A 16621-nucleotide genomic window follows, 5' to 3' on the forward strand; every position below is an offset into this window, starting at 1 on the left:
AGAAGAAACAGAAATAAATTACAAAGAAAAAAGATGGGTTTTAAAGAGTGTTTTGAAAACTATGATAGACAATATATTTTGAATAGGATCAGGAAGATTGTTCGATCACCATAGGTCATAATGTTAATATTGTGGAAATATATAAATAGAAATAAATAAATACATAAATAACCGGAAAAACATTTTAATACGTTGAAATAATACCAAAGTGTTCAAAATAATTACACTCTTTGATCCACTATTTTTGATAAAATAGAATTACATCAGCTTGCTTCTTTAACAACATATTAATTTGCTTTATTTACAGGCGATTACTATGCTTTCATAAAAAAATCTGGATCTAGGTCGTACTCGTATGGATACATGTTGACAACTGAGATACCATCAACTTGGGGTGACTCCTGCGTAAGGTTTGACTACTACTTGAGTGGTACGAATGATTATATATATGTTAACCAATATCGTTCTCTCACTACGTGGGTTACAAACAAATATTTCTACTACACAAGTACAGAATGGCAGAAAGGTCACATGACCTTTACCACCAGTACTCCTATCAACCGTTTCCGTTTCTTTGGGAGGACACGTATAAACATTGTAGCTATTAACAATGTTACTATCAGTAGAGGCACATGCGAAGGTAAAACGTTAAAAAACTCTAAATTATTATATATTTTCATGTATTTATAGTATATTTTCTATGTAGTTAGTCATTTTCTGTGTTGGAGAGACACATCCTACCGGTGACAGCATTCTTAATGCTTTTGTCTCTCCTCGGCCCCGTCTTATACTTTTATATTTTATATTTCTATGTTGTAAAGTTTATCATGTCCATGTTTTGGTTGTTTCTACATTCGATAGGGTTTCTACATTAGCAGAAATGTGCTAAAAATATAGTTGATTATACTTCTCCATGTATTTCAATAAAACAATTAAATCAAAACATAAAAAAAAAATCAAACATAGAACATATATGTAAGCAGCATGTCTTTCATTTATTCTGATATCCTTCAATCATTACTAAAATTTAAATGAATAACATTATTTAAAACTGTCTTGATTAAATAGATTGTGTCAAAAGTATTTATCTGAGAAACACAAGTGATGTTATCAACATAACTTCTCCAAATTACCCTGACAACTACGATAACTACCAGAACTGTGAATGGATCGTAGAAAGTCCACAGAATACAGGAATTCTACTCACTATATATGACCTGGATCTAGACTATTCCGACTTTTTGAATATTACTTATGTTGACGTTTTTGGCAATACAGTGACTGAATGGAATAGTAACTACCAGATTCTAGCCAAAACAAACTTGAATGTAACTTTTCAAACAAACTATTATGGTGTTAACAGAGGATTTTCTCTAGGGCTAAAGGTTATTGACATAGGTAAAGTTATGTAACTATTATTTAAATAAATTTCAAAATTAGGCCTACAATGTGTTTCTTACAAAACACTGTGAGTATTATGTGTTTAAATTTGTCAAAATATTATCTAATTGTGAATTCAGTTTAACATCTTCTTTGTAGAATGTTCTGGGTTTCTATGCTTGACTGGTAATCGTACTGGTGTATGTTTAGATAGTTCTTTAGTTTGTGACGGATCCGATGATTGTGGTGATTGGTCTGATGAATGGCCTGGGTGCACAGAGCGTGAGTTTAAGTAATTAATTAAAACAAAGGATCTAAAGAAATATATTTGATATAATACGCCATAAATTGGCTCCCGTGAGGTTTTGGGGAACAAGAAGATGTTAATAATTATTTTAAATTATAGCAATTACATTCTGATGATCTTAGCTTTTTTTTTATAAATATATAAGATATTATCAAAAGTAAGAATCAGTGACGTCACATTTAAGCTGTAAACTGAACCAACGAAACTGTGATTAATATTTTCAAATGATATATTTCTGAAAGCTTATCTACATTTAGGCAATTTTTTTAACTTGCAGATGCAACAACAGAATTACAAACAGAACCTAATATCTTTACAACTATGGATGGTAAATACAATATTTCAATAAGTGTAAATAATGGACTATATTTATTAAAAAACAGATTTATTTTTTTATAAACACAAATGTACAATGGATGTGAATTGCAACACAAATGGTTTAATGGTTTTAAATTTATATATACAAATACAATCAAAACATTGTCCCAACTAGCTCCACTACCCAAACTGCCCCCTATAATTTGCCAATTCTCTAAATTAATAGTTAGTTGGTATGGAAAATATTTTGTTTAAATAAGTATTATTTTATGTAAAACAAGTAATTAATTTACAGATGCAACAACAGAGACTAATATTCCAACGTCAATAGATGGTAAGTAAAGTACATGTAAATATTAATTAACGAATTCAACAATTCCTTTTATAACTTAACCGCTCACATTGTGTAAGAATAAGTATAAAGAAAAGAAAAAAAAACACGTTATAGTAAAGGTTGGTAAATGTAAATCGTAATTGATACAAAATTCAAATAATTAGATTGTTCATAATCTATATTAATTATTGTGCTTGGTAATTGGTTAGTGGTAAAGACATCTACGTCATAGCAAATCATTGCCTAATCGTACTTAAACATTGCACATTTTATTTCCGACCGATGCAATTCATTCAAAATCATTTTCCATATTAGTAATAATAGTTACACTTTATTTGTAAGTACTATATATTTTAAATATCATTGATTGTATTATAATAAGATATTTTTTGGCAAATTAGATGCAATGACCTGTAACTTTGATGTTGACATGTGTGGATGGGATCCGTACCCGTACAGTGGTACTTATCATTCACGATGGCAACGTTCGAACGAGACAACGAATGATATTGTGAACCCTGGTCCAGGTAGATTTGTTCAATCTTTTGTATAGTTGATGATATAGATAACCTAATTATAAACATAATTCATATTGACACTGAGGTGTGACACAATGTAAGCACTTTGTTATAATATCTTGGAATCTCAGTCTAAATAAAAATAATACAAGTCAATTTTACTTATATCATGACTTGAATACTTTTTTTCTTTGAATTTATATGCAAGTTTTTCTATAATATTTTACCATAATGTTATTACATTGTGGAAATAAATCAAAATAAATGTAGAAAAAACAGAAAATACATTTTACTACGTTGAAATAATACGAAAGTGTTCAATTTAATTACAACATACAAACTTGCTTTATTTACAGGCGATTACTATGCATTCATTAAAAACTCTGGATCTAGGTCGTACTCGAATGGATACATGTGGACAACTGAGATACCATCAACTTGGGGTGATTCATGCGTAAGGTTTGACTACTACTTGAGTGGTACAAATGAATATATATATGTTTACCAATATCGTTCTCTCACTACGTGGGTTAGAAGCAAATATTTCTACTACACAAGTACAGAATGGCAGACAGGTCACATGACCTTTACCACCAGTACTCCTATCAACCGTTTGATGTTCTTTGCAAGGACACGTATAAACAGTGTAGCTATTAACAGTGTTATTATCAGTAGGGGCACATGCGAAGGTAAAACGTTAATAAACTATTAATGTAACATATATTATATTAGGCATAATTGTGTTTAAAGATGGTTATAAAAAAATAAATCTTGACAAATTTTTTGTTGAATATGCCATTTTATGTAACATAATAGTTATCCACTTTGACCAAAAATGTGATTAAAAAAATATGTATTTACCTGAAAAAAATGTAATTTAAAGCAAAAAATGGTCAAATTGGCTGCCAGCCAATGGGTTTTTGGTTGAATATAACCATTTATTTTGTCATTTTAAAAGTGAAAACATATTTTTTTTTCTACTGAAGTGATTAACTTGATTAAAACTAAAATATAACATATTCCAAGTCTGATTTAATTAATCTTCATTTTTCATGTTTTGAGGGACAATACATCTTTAATATCATATTATATTTGTTATGTGAAGTAGTTAATTAAAAACATGCTAATCTGCTTGTTGTCATCTTTCCACAATAATGAGTATAGATTCGTGTATATTTGGAATATTTCACGTATCGTTTAAACCGTAACTCTATCTGAACAATTAAATATACACTTTAACTTTGATTTTTCATCATTCAACATGTTTAGGTTAGTAATTATTGTGATTCAATTTATCTATACGTTATCTGGAACAAGTAGTTGCATTATTGTTAAGGCAATTGCGTTTTTCTACATTAATTATTTGTTTTGGTTGTTTCTACATGCGATAGGGTTTCTACATTAGCAGAAGTGTGCTGAAAAAATAGTTGATTTTACTTCTCCATGTATTTCAATGAACAGAATCGTTTCAAAATATTAATGAATTGACAAAATGCAAATATGGAACATGTAATGTAAGCTGCATGTCCTACATTTATTGTGATATCCTTCAATTATTACTAACATTTAAATTAATTATGTAAACTTGTCTTGATCCAATAGATTGTGTCAAAAGTATCTATCTAAACACAAGTGATGTTATCAACATAACTTCCCCAAATTACCCTGAAAACTACGATAACTACCACAACTGTGAATGGATCTTAGAAAGTCCGCAGAATACAGGAATTCTACTCACTATATATGACCTAGATCTAGACTATTCTGACTCTTTAAATATTACTTATGTTGACGTCTTCGGCAATACAGTGACTGAATGGAATAGTAACTACCAGATTCTAGCAAAAACAAACTTGAACATAACTTTTCAAAGTGATTCTTACGGCGTTAACAGAGGATTTGCTCTAGGGCTGAAGGTTATTGACATAGGTAGGCCTATAGTTACTTAATTATTATTATTTTTTTAAATATTATCTTTATTTTGTTATTATTATTTATTTATTGTTATCATAATTTAAAAAAAGTAATGTCTTTTTCTTTCCAACACATAATGAATGCTTTTTTTTCAATTTTGTACAATATTATCTTCTTTGTAGAATGTTCTGGATATCTGTGCTTGACTGGTAATCGTATTGGTGTATGTCTAGATATGTCTTTAGTTTGTGACGGATTCGATGATTGTGGTGATTGGTCTGATGAATTTTTAGGTTGTACAAAGCGTGAGTTTAAGTAATGGATTAAAACAAAGGATCAAAAGAAATATATTTGATATAATTCTCAAGAATATTGCTCTCTCAAGATTTTGGGAGTAAAAAGATGTTAATACTTATTTTAAATTAGTTCTGTTACCAGCAGTAGAGTTGCCTACAAACAAAGCCTGGGCCTGAGCGCGTCTAAATTATTAACCACAACGTGAACTATTTACATAGTACGTTGTTTTTCTCCTATCATAATTCCCATAGAACGTACACTTAAGACAAGGAATGTCCTGGTTTAATGTTATTTAATTATTATGGTTTGTTTTTACAACCCGTCAAACATTGCAAGACAAAAGTACAGAGTTGGAGTTCATAATAAACTCCAAATTGCACTTGACGTACTTTGTCCAATTATATAAATTGATTGTTACTTGACCGATTGAAATATCATAAGTTTCCAGACATAGTTGTGCAACCGCAACCATTCCTCTTTCAAAATTGTACTTTATACAAATAGTTAAATGCTCATTTGTGAAATTAATAAGTCATTATTCTGTAATCGTTTATGATGAAATATTTTTTTTAATAAATACCAACAAGCACCAATGCGTGCTAGCTTGGCACGTACGCACGCATTTTAAGCTAGTCCTAATTTTGCAAGTGTTAATCCCACAACGAAATCAAAGTATAATATTATGTTTAGCTGAATTATTCGGTAAATGTTTAATAGAGTTCAAAACCAATTGACAGCAGCGTAGATCTTTCCTTCACCTTCAATACGGCTTTTAACGTAATGAAACAAAATTTCTCGGTGTTATCCTAGACTCAAAGTTATCCTGGCAGTCCCATCGTAATAATATTTCAAATACAATTTCTAGAAACATTGGAATAATGAATAAACTAAAGCACTATCTCCCACAGCACATTCTTTTATCTTTATATAACACCTTAGTTTTACCCTATATTAATTATTGTAACATATCTTGGGCTACCACAATTGATAAATTTCTTTACTTGTGTCCCTGGACGAGTCCTGAAGCAACCAATATTGACAACATCTTTAAACTACAAAAACGTGCTATCAGGATTTGTGCAGGGTCAACCAGAATAACTCACACCAAAAACTTATTTAATAAATTTAATATACTTAATGTATTTGATTTACACAAATTACAAACTTATATTTGTATGTATCGTCTAAAAAATCACTCCTTACCAAATCATATTATTTCTTTATTTCCTAAACAACAACCTGATATTCACAATTACAATACAAGATTTGCTAAAACAAATATTTTATCTGAAAAGCATACATTTCATTTAAGAAGAAAATCGATTTTTTATAATGGTCCAAAACTATGGAATTTATTAAGTATTTCATTAAAATATCTTTCTTGTTTCCTTTCTTCTTCGCTTAATTGAATTGAATACCTTATCATATTGTTCATCTTGTAATTGTACTATTGTCTTAGCAATTTAAGCATTTGTATTTTTTATTGTAAGCCGGACTGCTATTGTATACCTTCATTTTTTTTAATTTTAACCCTTTTTAACTGGTGGTCACGACTTAAAGTTGTCCGCAACTTATTTTGACCTCCATCCGCACATTTTTGATGTTTTTTTTGTTTATTGTAATTTTCTTATTTGTATTTGTAATTTTTATCTTTTATTTTAAAATGTGTGGAGAAACTAATAAAACAAACAACCAAAACGTAAACTTTGTCAGGCGTATCTTTCACTGATAAGTTACAAAGACTACCATTCATCAATCATTATCATTTTAGGTGCATAATGTCCAGATTATTATTATTCTTTTGTCAGATAATAATGTGACTGAAACATTTCTCTGTGGTAATGAAACCCAAATGATAACATCGCCTGGATATCCAAATCATTATGGAAACAACCAGTACATTGAATGGACATTTACTACTCACACTGGAAGCTTCCTCTCAGTAGAATTCTACGAATTTCAACTTGAGAACAACTATGATAATGTGACTATTTACAGTGACGGAGAAATGATTGGTAGATTCAGTGATTCCAACAATACTCCACAAAAAACCATATCTAACAATAACACAATAACGGTTGTGTTCAATACAGATAGTAGTGTGGTGTATAGAGGATTTCAGGCTAAAGTGTCTGTGTACCCTGAAGCCCCAGGTAGGTACATACACTCATATTATATAGTTAGACCTAGCACATGTTTCCCTTACAATGTGACTCATTATCGGTAAGTTATTATAATAATGACATTGGTTTTTGTAATTATGCTATCGCAGATTGCGTTTGCATAATCAGGTGCAAAGGATTGGAACTTATAATAGAAATGAAGCATTTCGTACGTGCCAGTGTTTGTGGTGTGGTACGAGACTACTACTACTCTTAAAGATGTATTATCCCCTGAAAAACATTTTTTTTGTTAAATATTCAATGTTAATGTCACATAATAGTTATCCATCTTGACCAAAAATATGATCTAAACAAATATTTACCTGAAAAAAAAAATGTAATTTTTTAAAGCAAAAAATGGTCGAATTGGCTGCCAGCCAATAGATTTTTGGTTGAATTTTACAATTTATTATGTTATAAGTGAAAACATTATTTTTGTTCTTTTTTTTCTCTGGAAGTGATTAACTTTATTAAAACTAAAAAATAACCTATTCAAAATCTGATTTAATTAATCTTCATTTTTTATGTTTTCGGGGGACAATACATTTTTAACTCTACCCAACATCTAATATCTTTTCAAATCACAGATGGTTTATGTATTGATTTTAACGATGGATATTCTGGCTGGACTCATTATCATAGTTCCCACATATGGATGAGATCATCAGAAAGATATAACGTTGACGATTTGGGAAAACGTTACTCAATATCAGGAAAACGTTACTCAATATCAGGTAAACATATTAATAATTTGTGTTAAATAGTGTGATTATTATACGATTGAAAATAAGTACATAGACAAAAAAAAACAGAAATATATCACTAAAATTCTTATATAGGTGTTATGTATGTTTCTTTTAGATGATTACTACATTTATATTGCAAACAACTATGGCCAAAGTGGATACAAATATAGCTACCTTAAGAGTCCATATCTACCAGACAAGTGGAATGAAGCATGTCTTATGTTTTATTACTACATGAGTGGAAGTTCATACCAATACCTTTATGTAAAGCAATACTCATATTTTGGATCATCTTCTGTGTTCATCAAACATGATGGTGATCATAACAGCCGACGGTGGAAGTTTGCACATGTAACTATCGATATGAGCAATAACAATAGTTCTTACTTGCTAATATACGGTAGAGCAGGCTATTATGATGCAGAGATAGTTGCTGTCGACAATATTTATATTAGCGAGGGCGCATGCTCTGATTATCTAGGTATGATTTATATTTATTTAGATTCATGGAATAAAATGTGTGAAACGTTAAAATGAGAATTAAAACACAATATTATAGGCTATTATGTACCACGCTTATTTCATATTTCAGGCATGTCCATTTGCTGTCCCTTCCGTGCCTTTTAAAATTATTTTTGTATTATGGGTGGGGTATATTTTGGGTATTTTCATATATTGAGTATATGTACAGTATACATTTATTTTAAAAAGACATTTAAAAAGTTAACTTGTGAGCGAAGTGGGTCATTGACTCTTACATAGCAATAGCAAGATAGGGTTAAATTAATACGTTATTTATGTTAAACAATATTCTTTTGACTTACAATTGCTTTCTTTTCTACAATTGAATTTAATCAAATTGGCCTGCCAGCTAATGCATTTTTGGCTAAATTTAACCGTTTATTTTGTCTTTTTATAGGTTAAAACATTATTTGTTTAGTGTTTAAGCCTACCTTAATTAAAACTACAAAATAACCTATTCAAAGTGTGATTTTATTAGTATTTATTTTATTTTGGGAAAGAATACAACCTGACGATGTTTGGGATTAAACTTAACTTTTAATTAATTTATATTCGATATAGATAATAATAGAAACAAACTAACTGTGGTTTATATACATTGTCTATTTTTAAAAAAAGTACCGGTAATTATTGTAATATTAATTATTATTTAAATTACAGATAAATCATCGGAATTACCAACAGAGGCTAGTATTCAGTCGACGGTAGGCAGTAAGTACAACACAATGATAAAAAAAAATAATAATATTTTCAATGTTTTTTAACGTTGTAATTTTAGCACTATATTTATTTTATAGATTTGCTATACATATAATTATAAAAGACAAAATATGAATATTTACTTAAAACCGAATAAGCACCAACACAGTAATAATAATTGGTTCTGTACATGCAAATGAAAAAAAAATATTCTTTTGCTCATTTTGTAATTCATTGACAACTTTCCTTGTTCCAGAAACATCATCGATAACTGAAGCGACAGAATCAACATCCAAAGATATTACATATTCATTGAAAAGCGAGAGAACCACATACCCAAGCAACGTTTTTTCAACCACCGTCAGTGATGCTTCACCGATGTCAACATCGAGTATTACTAAAATGACACATACTGACGTAACACCACTGTTATCGGATAAGAATACTGACTCAACATCGTTTGTACCTTCAGCGATAGACTTCACAACACACAAAAGCAGTACCGGACATTTGGTGAATATATTTACTGATACTTCTGAGAAGGCAACTTCCAACTCATTCGTTGATTCCTCAAAATATTTCGAGATCACAACGGAACCAAAAATACCGAGTAGCGATGTTGGAAATGGTGAGAAAACTACAATTCCAGAAACAGGTCAATCAACTGCTTTGGTTGATGACAATCATGATGAAAATGGTGTGACATTCGAGAAAACTACAATACCAGAAACAAATATAAATTCTGAGGCTACAACAACTATGTCGATTGACAGATACTCGCCGAATAATGATGACGGTACAATTGAGCAAACTTTCATTCCTGAAACTGAAAGAACAACTCTAGGAACAAGAGCCAAGCCGGATGAGATAGTTTCGTGGTCGAGTAGCTATGATGGAAATATTGAAACAACTGAGCGAACTATAATTCCAGAAACAGAAAGAACAACTCTGGAAACAAGAGCCAAGCCGGATGACATAGTCTCGTGGTCGAGTAGCTATGATGGACATTTTGAAACAACTCAGCGAACCTCAATTCTAGAAACAGAAAGAACATCTCAGGACACAACATCTGATAACTTAGGCTCGAGTAGTTTTTATGTAGAGAGTGAAGTAACTCAACAAACTAGTATTCCAGAAACAGAAAGAACAAAACAAGCCGCAACAGCTACTGTAGATGACATGGTCTCAATAACAAATATTGATGATAGAAACGATGAAACAACTGAGCGAACTTCAATTCCAGAAACAGAAAGAACATCTCAGGACACAACATCTGATAACTTAGGCTCGAGTAGTTTTAATGTAGAGAGTAAAGTAACACAACAAACTACTATTCCAGAAACAGAAAGAACAAGACAAGCCGCAACAGCTACTTTAGCTAACATGGCCTCAATAACAAATATTAATGATGGTAAAGATGGAACAACTGAGCAAACTTTAATTCCAGAAAAAGAAAGAACATCTCAGGACACAACATCTAATAACATAGGCACGAGTAGTGTTTATGTAGAGAGTAAAGTAACACAACAAACTACTATTCCAGAAACAGAAAGAACAAGACAAGCCGCAACAGCTACTTTAGCTAACATGGCCTCAATAACAAATATTAATGATGGTAAAGATGGAACAACTGAGCAAACTTTAATTCCAGAAAAAGAAAGAACAACTCTGGGAACAAGAGCCGCGTCGAATGATATAGTCTCGTGGTCGAATAGCTATGATGGAAATGTTGAAACAACTGAGCGAACTTCAATTCTAGAAAGAGAAAGAACATCTCAGGACACAACATCTAGTGTGAATAACATAGGCTCGAGTAGTGGCGGGAGGAGCGAAGTAACTGAGAAAACTAAAATTCCAGAAACAGAAAGAACAAAACAAGCGGTAACAGCTACTTTAGATGGCATGGCGTCAAATATTGATAATAGAAACGATGAAACAACTGAGCAAATCTCAATTCTAGAAAGAGAAAGAACCCTTGAAACAAAAGCTATGCTAGATGACATATCCTCAAGTTCAAGTAGTAATTATGGAAATATATATACTGGTCAAACTTCAGTTATTCCAGAAACATATACATCGACACAACAGATTGTTTCTGAAGAATCAAATATAGTTGACCTTATAGTAACCACAGAGACAGCTACTAAAACAGAGAATGATTCCACAACACATTTTTCCAGTAAGCACATGTTATTGAAATTTAAATATGTTTAAATTAGTCATATCAAGGAAGAGCGTACGTCTACCATAAAACCACAAAAGTGAATTATTGTTTTAACAGAAAAACATCAAAACGTTCATATCTTACAGGTGATAATTACGAAGAAGCCGTTTTATTGATATTAAAAGGCCGACAGGTATGAGTACACTAACAAATATTGCAGGGTTTTAAACCATTATTAGTCAACGTCCATAATTTATAGGCCTATTCACTTTTTAAAATAAATATAATGTCAACTAAAAAAAAGACGATACAAATGTAAATGTTTTATAATATAACGGTTAATAATTTACATATCGTTACAGTGGATTACCGTCAAAGAAGTATTTCGCTTCAGTGCTTCAAAAGCCATGAACACATACTGCTATTCAAGGTCTGCTCTCTGTTGTGCATGGACAGAATGCAATGAGTGAGTTTTGCTAATTTATATCGCGGTTATAAAGTGGAAATAATTACGATTATTCGTTGTCAATAATATTCCGTCAACTGAATGAACATTTTAAGTAAATATAGCTTACCATCGCATTGATCTAAACATTTTCTCATACAGCATCACATATGTTTTGTATCAGTTGGAATAATAAGTGTTAGGTTAAGGCACAAAATACATCTATGACACTGGACATGTACATCGTAGAATTATTATTTGCAGTGTACAATGAATAAAATTAGGATACAGTACACATTTTATCATTATTGTTGCGCAATAAATATTTATTTTAAATATGCATGACTCACGCAACATCTTTTTTTTTTGTTGCATCACACATTCACAACATCCTAATATGTCTAATAATTTAACTCAACTTTTTGTTTAAACAGAAAGGATACCTTAAATGGAAATATAACAACATCCAAGAATATAAGATTGATCGAAGAAATTGAGAATATTGGCAATACCCAAATAAACATCATTCTGTCGGTCAAATACAACGACTATTTTAAGACATGTTATATACAACATTCTGAAAGACGTAAGAGGAGTAAAGAAAAAAGTAAAGATCATTCGCAGCTGAGACATATCATTCGCAGAAATACTAATGGTAAAATAATGGTTATACATTATTCTGAAGATATTAAATTATTATTACTATTCTAGTAAATAGTCGACAGTGCTAACAATTAAACTGTTAACATCAGATAATATGAAATAATAGAAAAATCGACCTACTGAGATGACATTACCATTGATTATTGATATAAATTTTGCGGTACACCGCGTGTATTAGTTCTGAAAAGAACTGTTGAGTTTCTCGACGTTTCGATCAATATGCTTTGATCGTCCTCAGGAGTGAGAATGCAGAAAGTCCAGGAAACTTGGAATATAAGTGGAAAGGGGTGGGACTGGTGTGAAAGCCAAAAACAATAGCAAGTTCACACAGTGGGAGGGATTGACTCTAGCTGTAGAAGAGCATTGTTTTTTGACAATATATTACCATTAATTACTTTTGTTTCAGAATACATTCCCTCTGAAGTTGTGAAATCTTCATTTGAAGAACAAAAAGAAAATATCGAAACTGCTATTCAGATGGAAATCATAGAGGTTTCTCTTTATTCTAAGAGAGATGACTCTAGTGATGATAACAAATCATACACTATATTCATCATTATTGGAGTTAGTTGCTTGGCAGTTTTATTTGTTCTTTGTGTTTTTCGAGTATACAAACAGTACGTATAATGTGAATGTTTAATTACCATGTTTAAAATGTAATGTTTAATTGTAAACAAAATGTTGTTTACTTTACTACCTGTGCTGGGTATCTCTTCCCTTCTATTACAAAGTACAAGAGTATTTGTTTTCGTAAGCCAGTAAACATCTGTTTCGCCTGGCAATAACATTTTAAGGGCGTCGTCCAAAATATGTCTGCGGTAAATTTGAACGAAGTGTAGGCCTAGACACGTGTTGATTAGTTGTCTAGGACTTTAAAACTGCTATTTAAATTACTTTCATTAAATTATCTATGAAATTTATAATTATTCTTGATTCAATGCAAAATAGATCAAACATTATTCATTTTTTATCCTACTAATTTGACTCAAAGGTTTAACAAATGTGTGACGTATCCGTTTTCGTTATCGTATTCGTAGCGTTAGGAAACCTCCCTTATATATATATTTACAATAAAAATGAGTGAGTGGTTGGAATATTGGTCAATGTGGCATGTATGTCAAAATATACTAGGATTTATAATTTTAAAAAAAAGTTTTTAGAATTTATTAGAATCTATGTTATTGTGAAGAAATAACTAACATTCTCATGTGTTTTTTAAAAATTAAAACAAGGCATCATCAAACTGGCAAAACAAAACATTACAAGAAAAATGTCGTTTCTACAAGTGTATCAGCTGGTGTTAGTGGAGTAAAATCTCACGAACTTTCATCAGGTAGGTCTATTGTAACAGTAATTAGTTCTCATTGGTGTATCAAAATGTAATGCAAATAAATAACACCATAACACCATTGGAAATAATGACATCAACATACTGTAAGAATTAGACGGAGCTGTTGTTAGGTATCTGATTACTGCTTTATCACATTTATAATATTTGTTTTTTCTTCTACACTCTACACAGGCTCATTGAATCGTTTGTTCATCGCCCCCAGCTTGAAAGAAACACCGGCTTCATTGAATGCATGGGAATAAGTTTCTGTTAATATTAAAAACACAACTTCTAAATTTGGTGGAGGGATTATGCATACTTATTATATACTGTACTTTACCATTACGACATGAATAACACGTCAATTTTGACATAGTTGCCGAATTATTTTTTTTTTTACAGTTTATGTGTATACAATGACCTGTAGGCCTACAAATTTAAGTTGTATGCATATTAATTAGACATTTTATTTATATTTGTATTAGTTTAAAAACTTGACTACAGTTTCAATTTGAAGTTTTTGGAGGGTTTATACAACGTGTAATGATATGCTGTTATTCATTAATACATAGGGCTTAATAAGTTAAAACACGTCAAACTTTAACATGTAATAGTATAATTATTAAGAATCAACTTAAACTGTTTCGGTAATAGTATTTTTACCGAATATTCCAATGTTTCGTTGCCTGCATTTTAATTTAATAGTTTACAGTAAAACAATACTCAGAAGTTTACGCGTGTAACTAAAATTAGTTTCTTGGTGTACATTATTGTATTTTTGATTTTTCGTTTGGTGGAGGGTTTAAATATTTAAAAGTAACTATAATTGCATGTGAACAACAATATTGTTGTTTTCAAACTTGAAAGTTTAAACTGATGGAGGGTTGTATCATATTGTTACTTTAATGTATAGTATTAATAAATATAAAACTTTTCAGAAAATTGTCACGTCACTATTTGAGGGTCGATACAACATGCTACATATACTGGAGAGTGATGGTGTAATGATAATATCGGACTAGCATGTGATAGGAGGCATGGGTTCGAGGTTATCTGTACCATACTGATTGCATCATTAGGCAAGATGCTTTACTCTCATTGTCTTACCTGAGGGTCCCAAATGATCAGCAAGTGCTGGATGGGTCACCCTCATTAAATAGGGTAAAAAAAACCGCTTGTTAACACAATATTAAATCAATTCAACTTCTAAATAATCTAAATTTAACGCTCCAAATCCTCTAAAAATCGGCCGTAAATATTAAGGTAAAAAAAGGCCCGATCGTCGTTCGTACGTGTGGTCTCGAACTGTTAATATTCCACTCAAAAAAAAAAGAAGCTGATTTGGCCCAGTTAAAAATCGAATAAGCAAGACTATCTAGAGTAGTAGGCCCGAATTGATACTTACCAGTTAGTTATAAAGCCTAAATAAATCATCCTATAAATGTATATTATATTACAAATGGAAGTGAATTGAAGTACACTAATCAACGATCGACCACGTGGCTGTTCTTTTACTTGAAAATTGGGCCTAACCTTTTGACTCGCCTTTCTAAACGGTAATGGTGCCGTTTGCACGGTTTCAGCCTTTATATTTTTGAATGACGACCTTTGGAAATTCCACATTTGATAGCCTATTGACCCAGAGGTATTTTTTAAAAATATTTAATAATTCATAATTCCGTAGGCCTAAATATCTAGTTTACGAACTTCTCATATAGATTATGACCATCTCCGTAGCAAAATGGATGTTGGATGTAAAATTCAGACGGATCGAAAGTTTCACGGCGGCGTGTATTAGAGGACAAACTTTTTGTGTTTTCCTTTTATATATATATATAGAAAGATATATTTGAATAGTCATTTTAAACTCGGAATCCCCCTTTGAAAGAAAGTGACCGTTGCTAGGAGACGCCAACGCACAATATACTTTCATATTATTATTGGAAACAATGGTACAGAACTGAAACACGTTTAGTCGTAGAGGCGGCTACTACAAGTTACAATTTGTACGTATACGTATTTGTAACGTATAATATTGAGTATTTTACCTACCCTCTGATTAATAATGGAAGTTTTATAGTTCTATTCTGGAACTAGAAAACATAGATGTTGATATCTGAGTGTTATAGATATAGAAACCTGAGATATATCTCATATCTGAGTTTTCAAGATCTGCGTTTTCAGACACCGTCAAGGCTAAATTTTAGTACAAACTGTATTATGAATAAATAAATTATGTAGGCTAAGTTCATTTTCGCATTAATAGAGGTCTATCAAATATGAAAGGCGACCAAACACACGATACGAAATTGTTGAATGGATTGATCACACAATACATTCACAATAATAGCTTCTTCAATCTATAAATTTAGTATCGTTTTGAAATTAAAAATAGTTATTTTTTTTGTGTTTTTTTTCTTTTTTTTGGTAAAACAAATCTACAATAAACATCGGTAGCATTTAAGTGACTGTCAATGTTAAATCATTGGACATAGGGCCTACTGTAATAATCCATGGAGTAAGTAATAATGCATCATAGGCATACATAAAATCATCGCGTTGGTAAACTATTATGTAATGATTTGGCCCGACTTGAATAATAGGTGCACATCAATATAAATCGAACGATTGTAGAATACAAGACATTGACAAAAAAAGTAACATAAAATAAGGATAAGGATTCACCCCTGATGAAGCTACCTTGATAGCTTAAATTCTTTTTTCTTTCGGACAGAAATCCGAAATTCACATAATCGAATGTCATTCTTATTCGGAGTCTGAGGCTCGTAAATCGCACAAATGTAATTCCCAACGGCCACACA

The 16621-nt window shown here is 31.1% G+C and overlaps 1 protein-coding gene across 1 annotated transcript; it reads left to right on the forward strand.

Annotated features, from left to right (window-relative positions):
* The first annotated feature begins 332 nt into the window (after window positions 1-332).
* LOC144840263 (uncharacterized) lies at window positions 333-15079 on the forward strand. Its single transcript, XM_078696019.1, has 21 exons — window positions 333-640; window positions 1069-1398; window positions 1540-1662; window positions 1965-2015; window positions 2301-2339; window positions 2741-2866; window positions 3214-3546; window positions 4460-4786; window positions 4954-5076; window positions 6877-7221; window positions 7818-7964; window positions 8092-8457; window positions 9159-9209; window positions 9454-11376; window positions 11508-11554; window positions 11724-11827; window positions 12241-12461; window positions 12876-13086; window positions 13702-13802; window positions 13992-14159; window positions 14261-15079. The coding sequence occupies exons 1-20, from the start codon at window positions 364-366 to the stop codon at window positions 14060-14062; spliced, it is 5316 nt and encodes a 1771-aa protein (XP_078552145.1). The 5' UTR covers window positions 333-363; the 3' UTR covers window positions 14063-14159; window positions 14261-15079.
* The last annotated feature ends 1542 nt before the right edge of the window (window positions 15080-16621 follow it).

This window comes from Antedon bifida, chromosome 4 (assembly GCF_963402885.1).
Source record: "Antedon bifida chromosome 4, ecAntBifi1.1, whole genome shotgun sequence".
In the NCBI taxonomy this organism is placed as follows: Eukaryota; Metazoa; Echinodermata; class Crinoidea; order Comatulida; family Antedonidae; genus Antedon; species Antedon bifida.

What these genes read in the sequence shown, in the direction of transcription:
- LOC144840263 (XM_078696019.1), top strand. Translation starts at nt 364, where the DNA reads ATGTTGACAACTGAGATACCATCAACTTGGGGTGACTCCTGCGTAAGG. An exon ending in TGTGTACCCTGAAGCCCCAG is followed by an intron (nt 7,222 to 7,817) that starts GTAGGTACATAC and finishes TTCAAATCACAG; the next exon opens with ATGGTTTATGTATTGATTTT. An exon ending in TATTCAGTCGACGGTAGGCA is followed by an intron (nt 9,210 to 9,453) that starts GTAAGTACAACA and finishes TCCTTGTTCCAG; the next exon opens with AAACATCATCGATAACTGAA.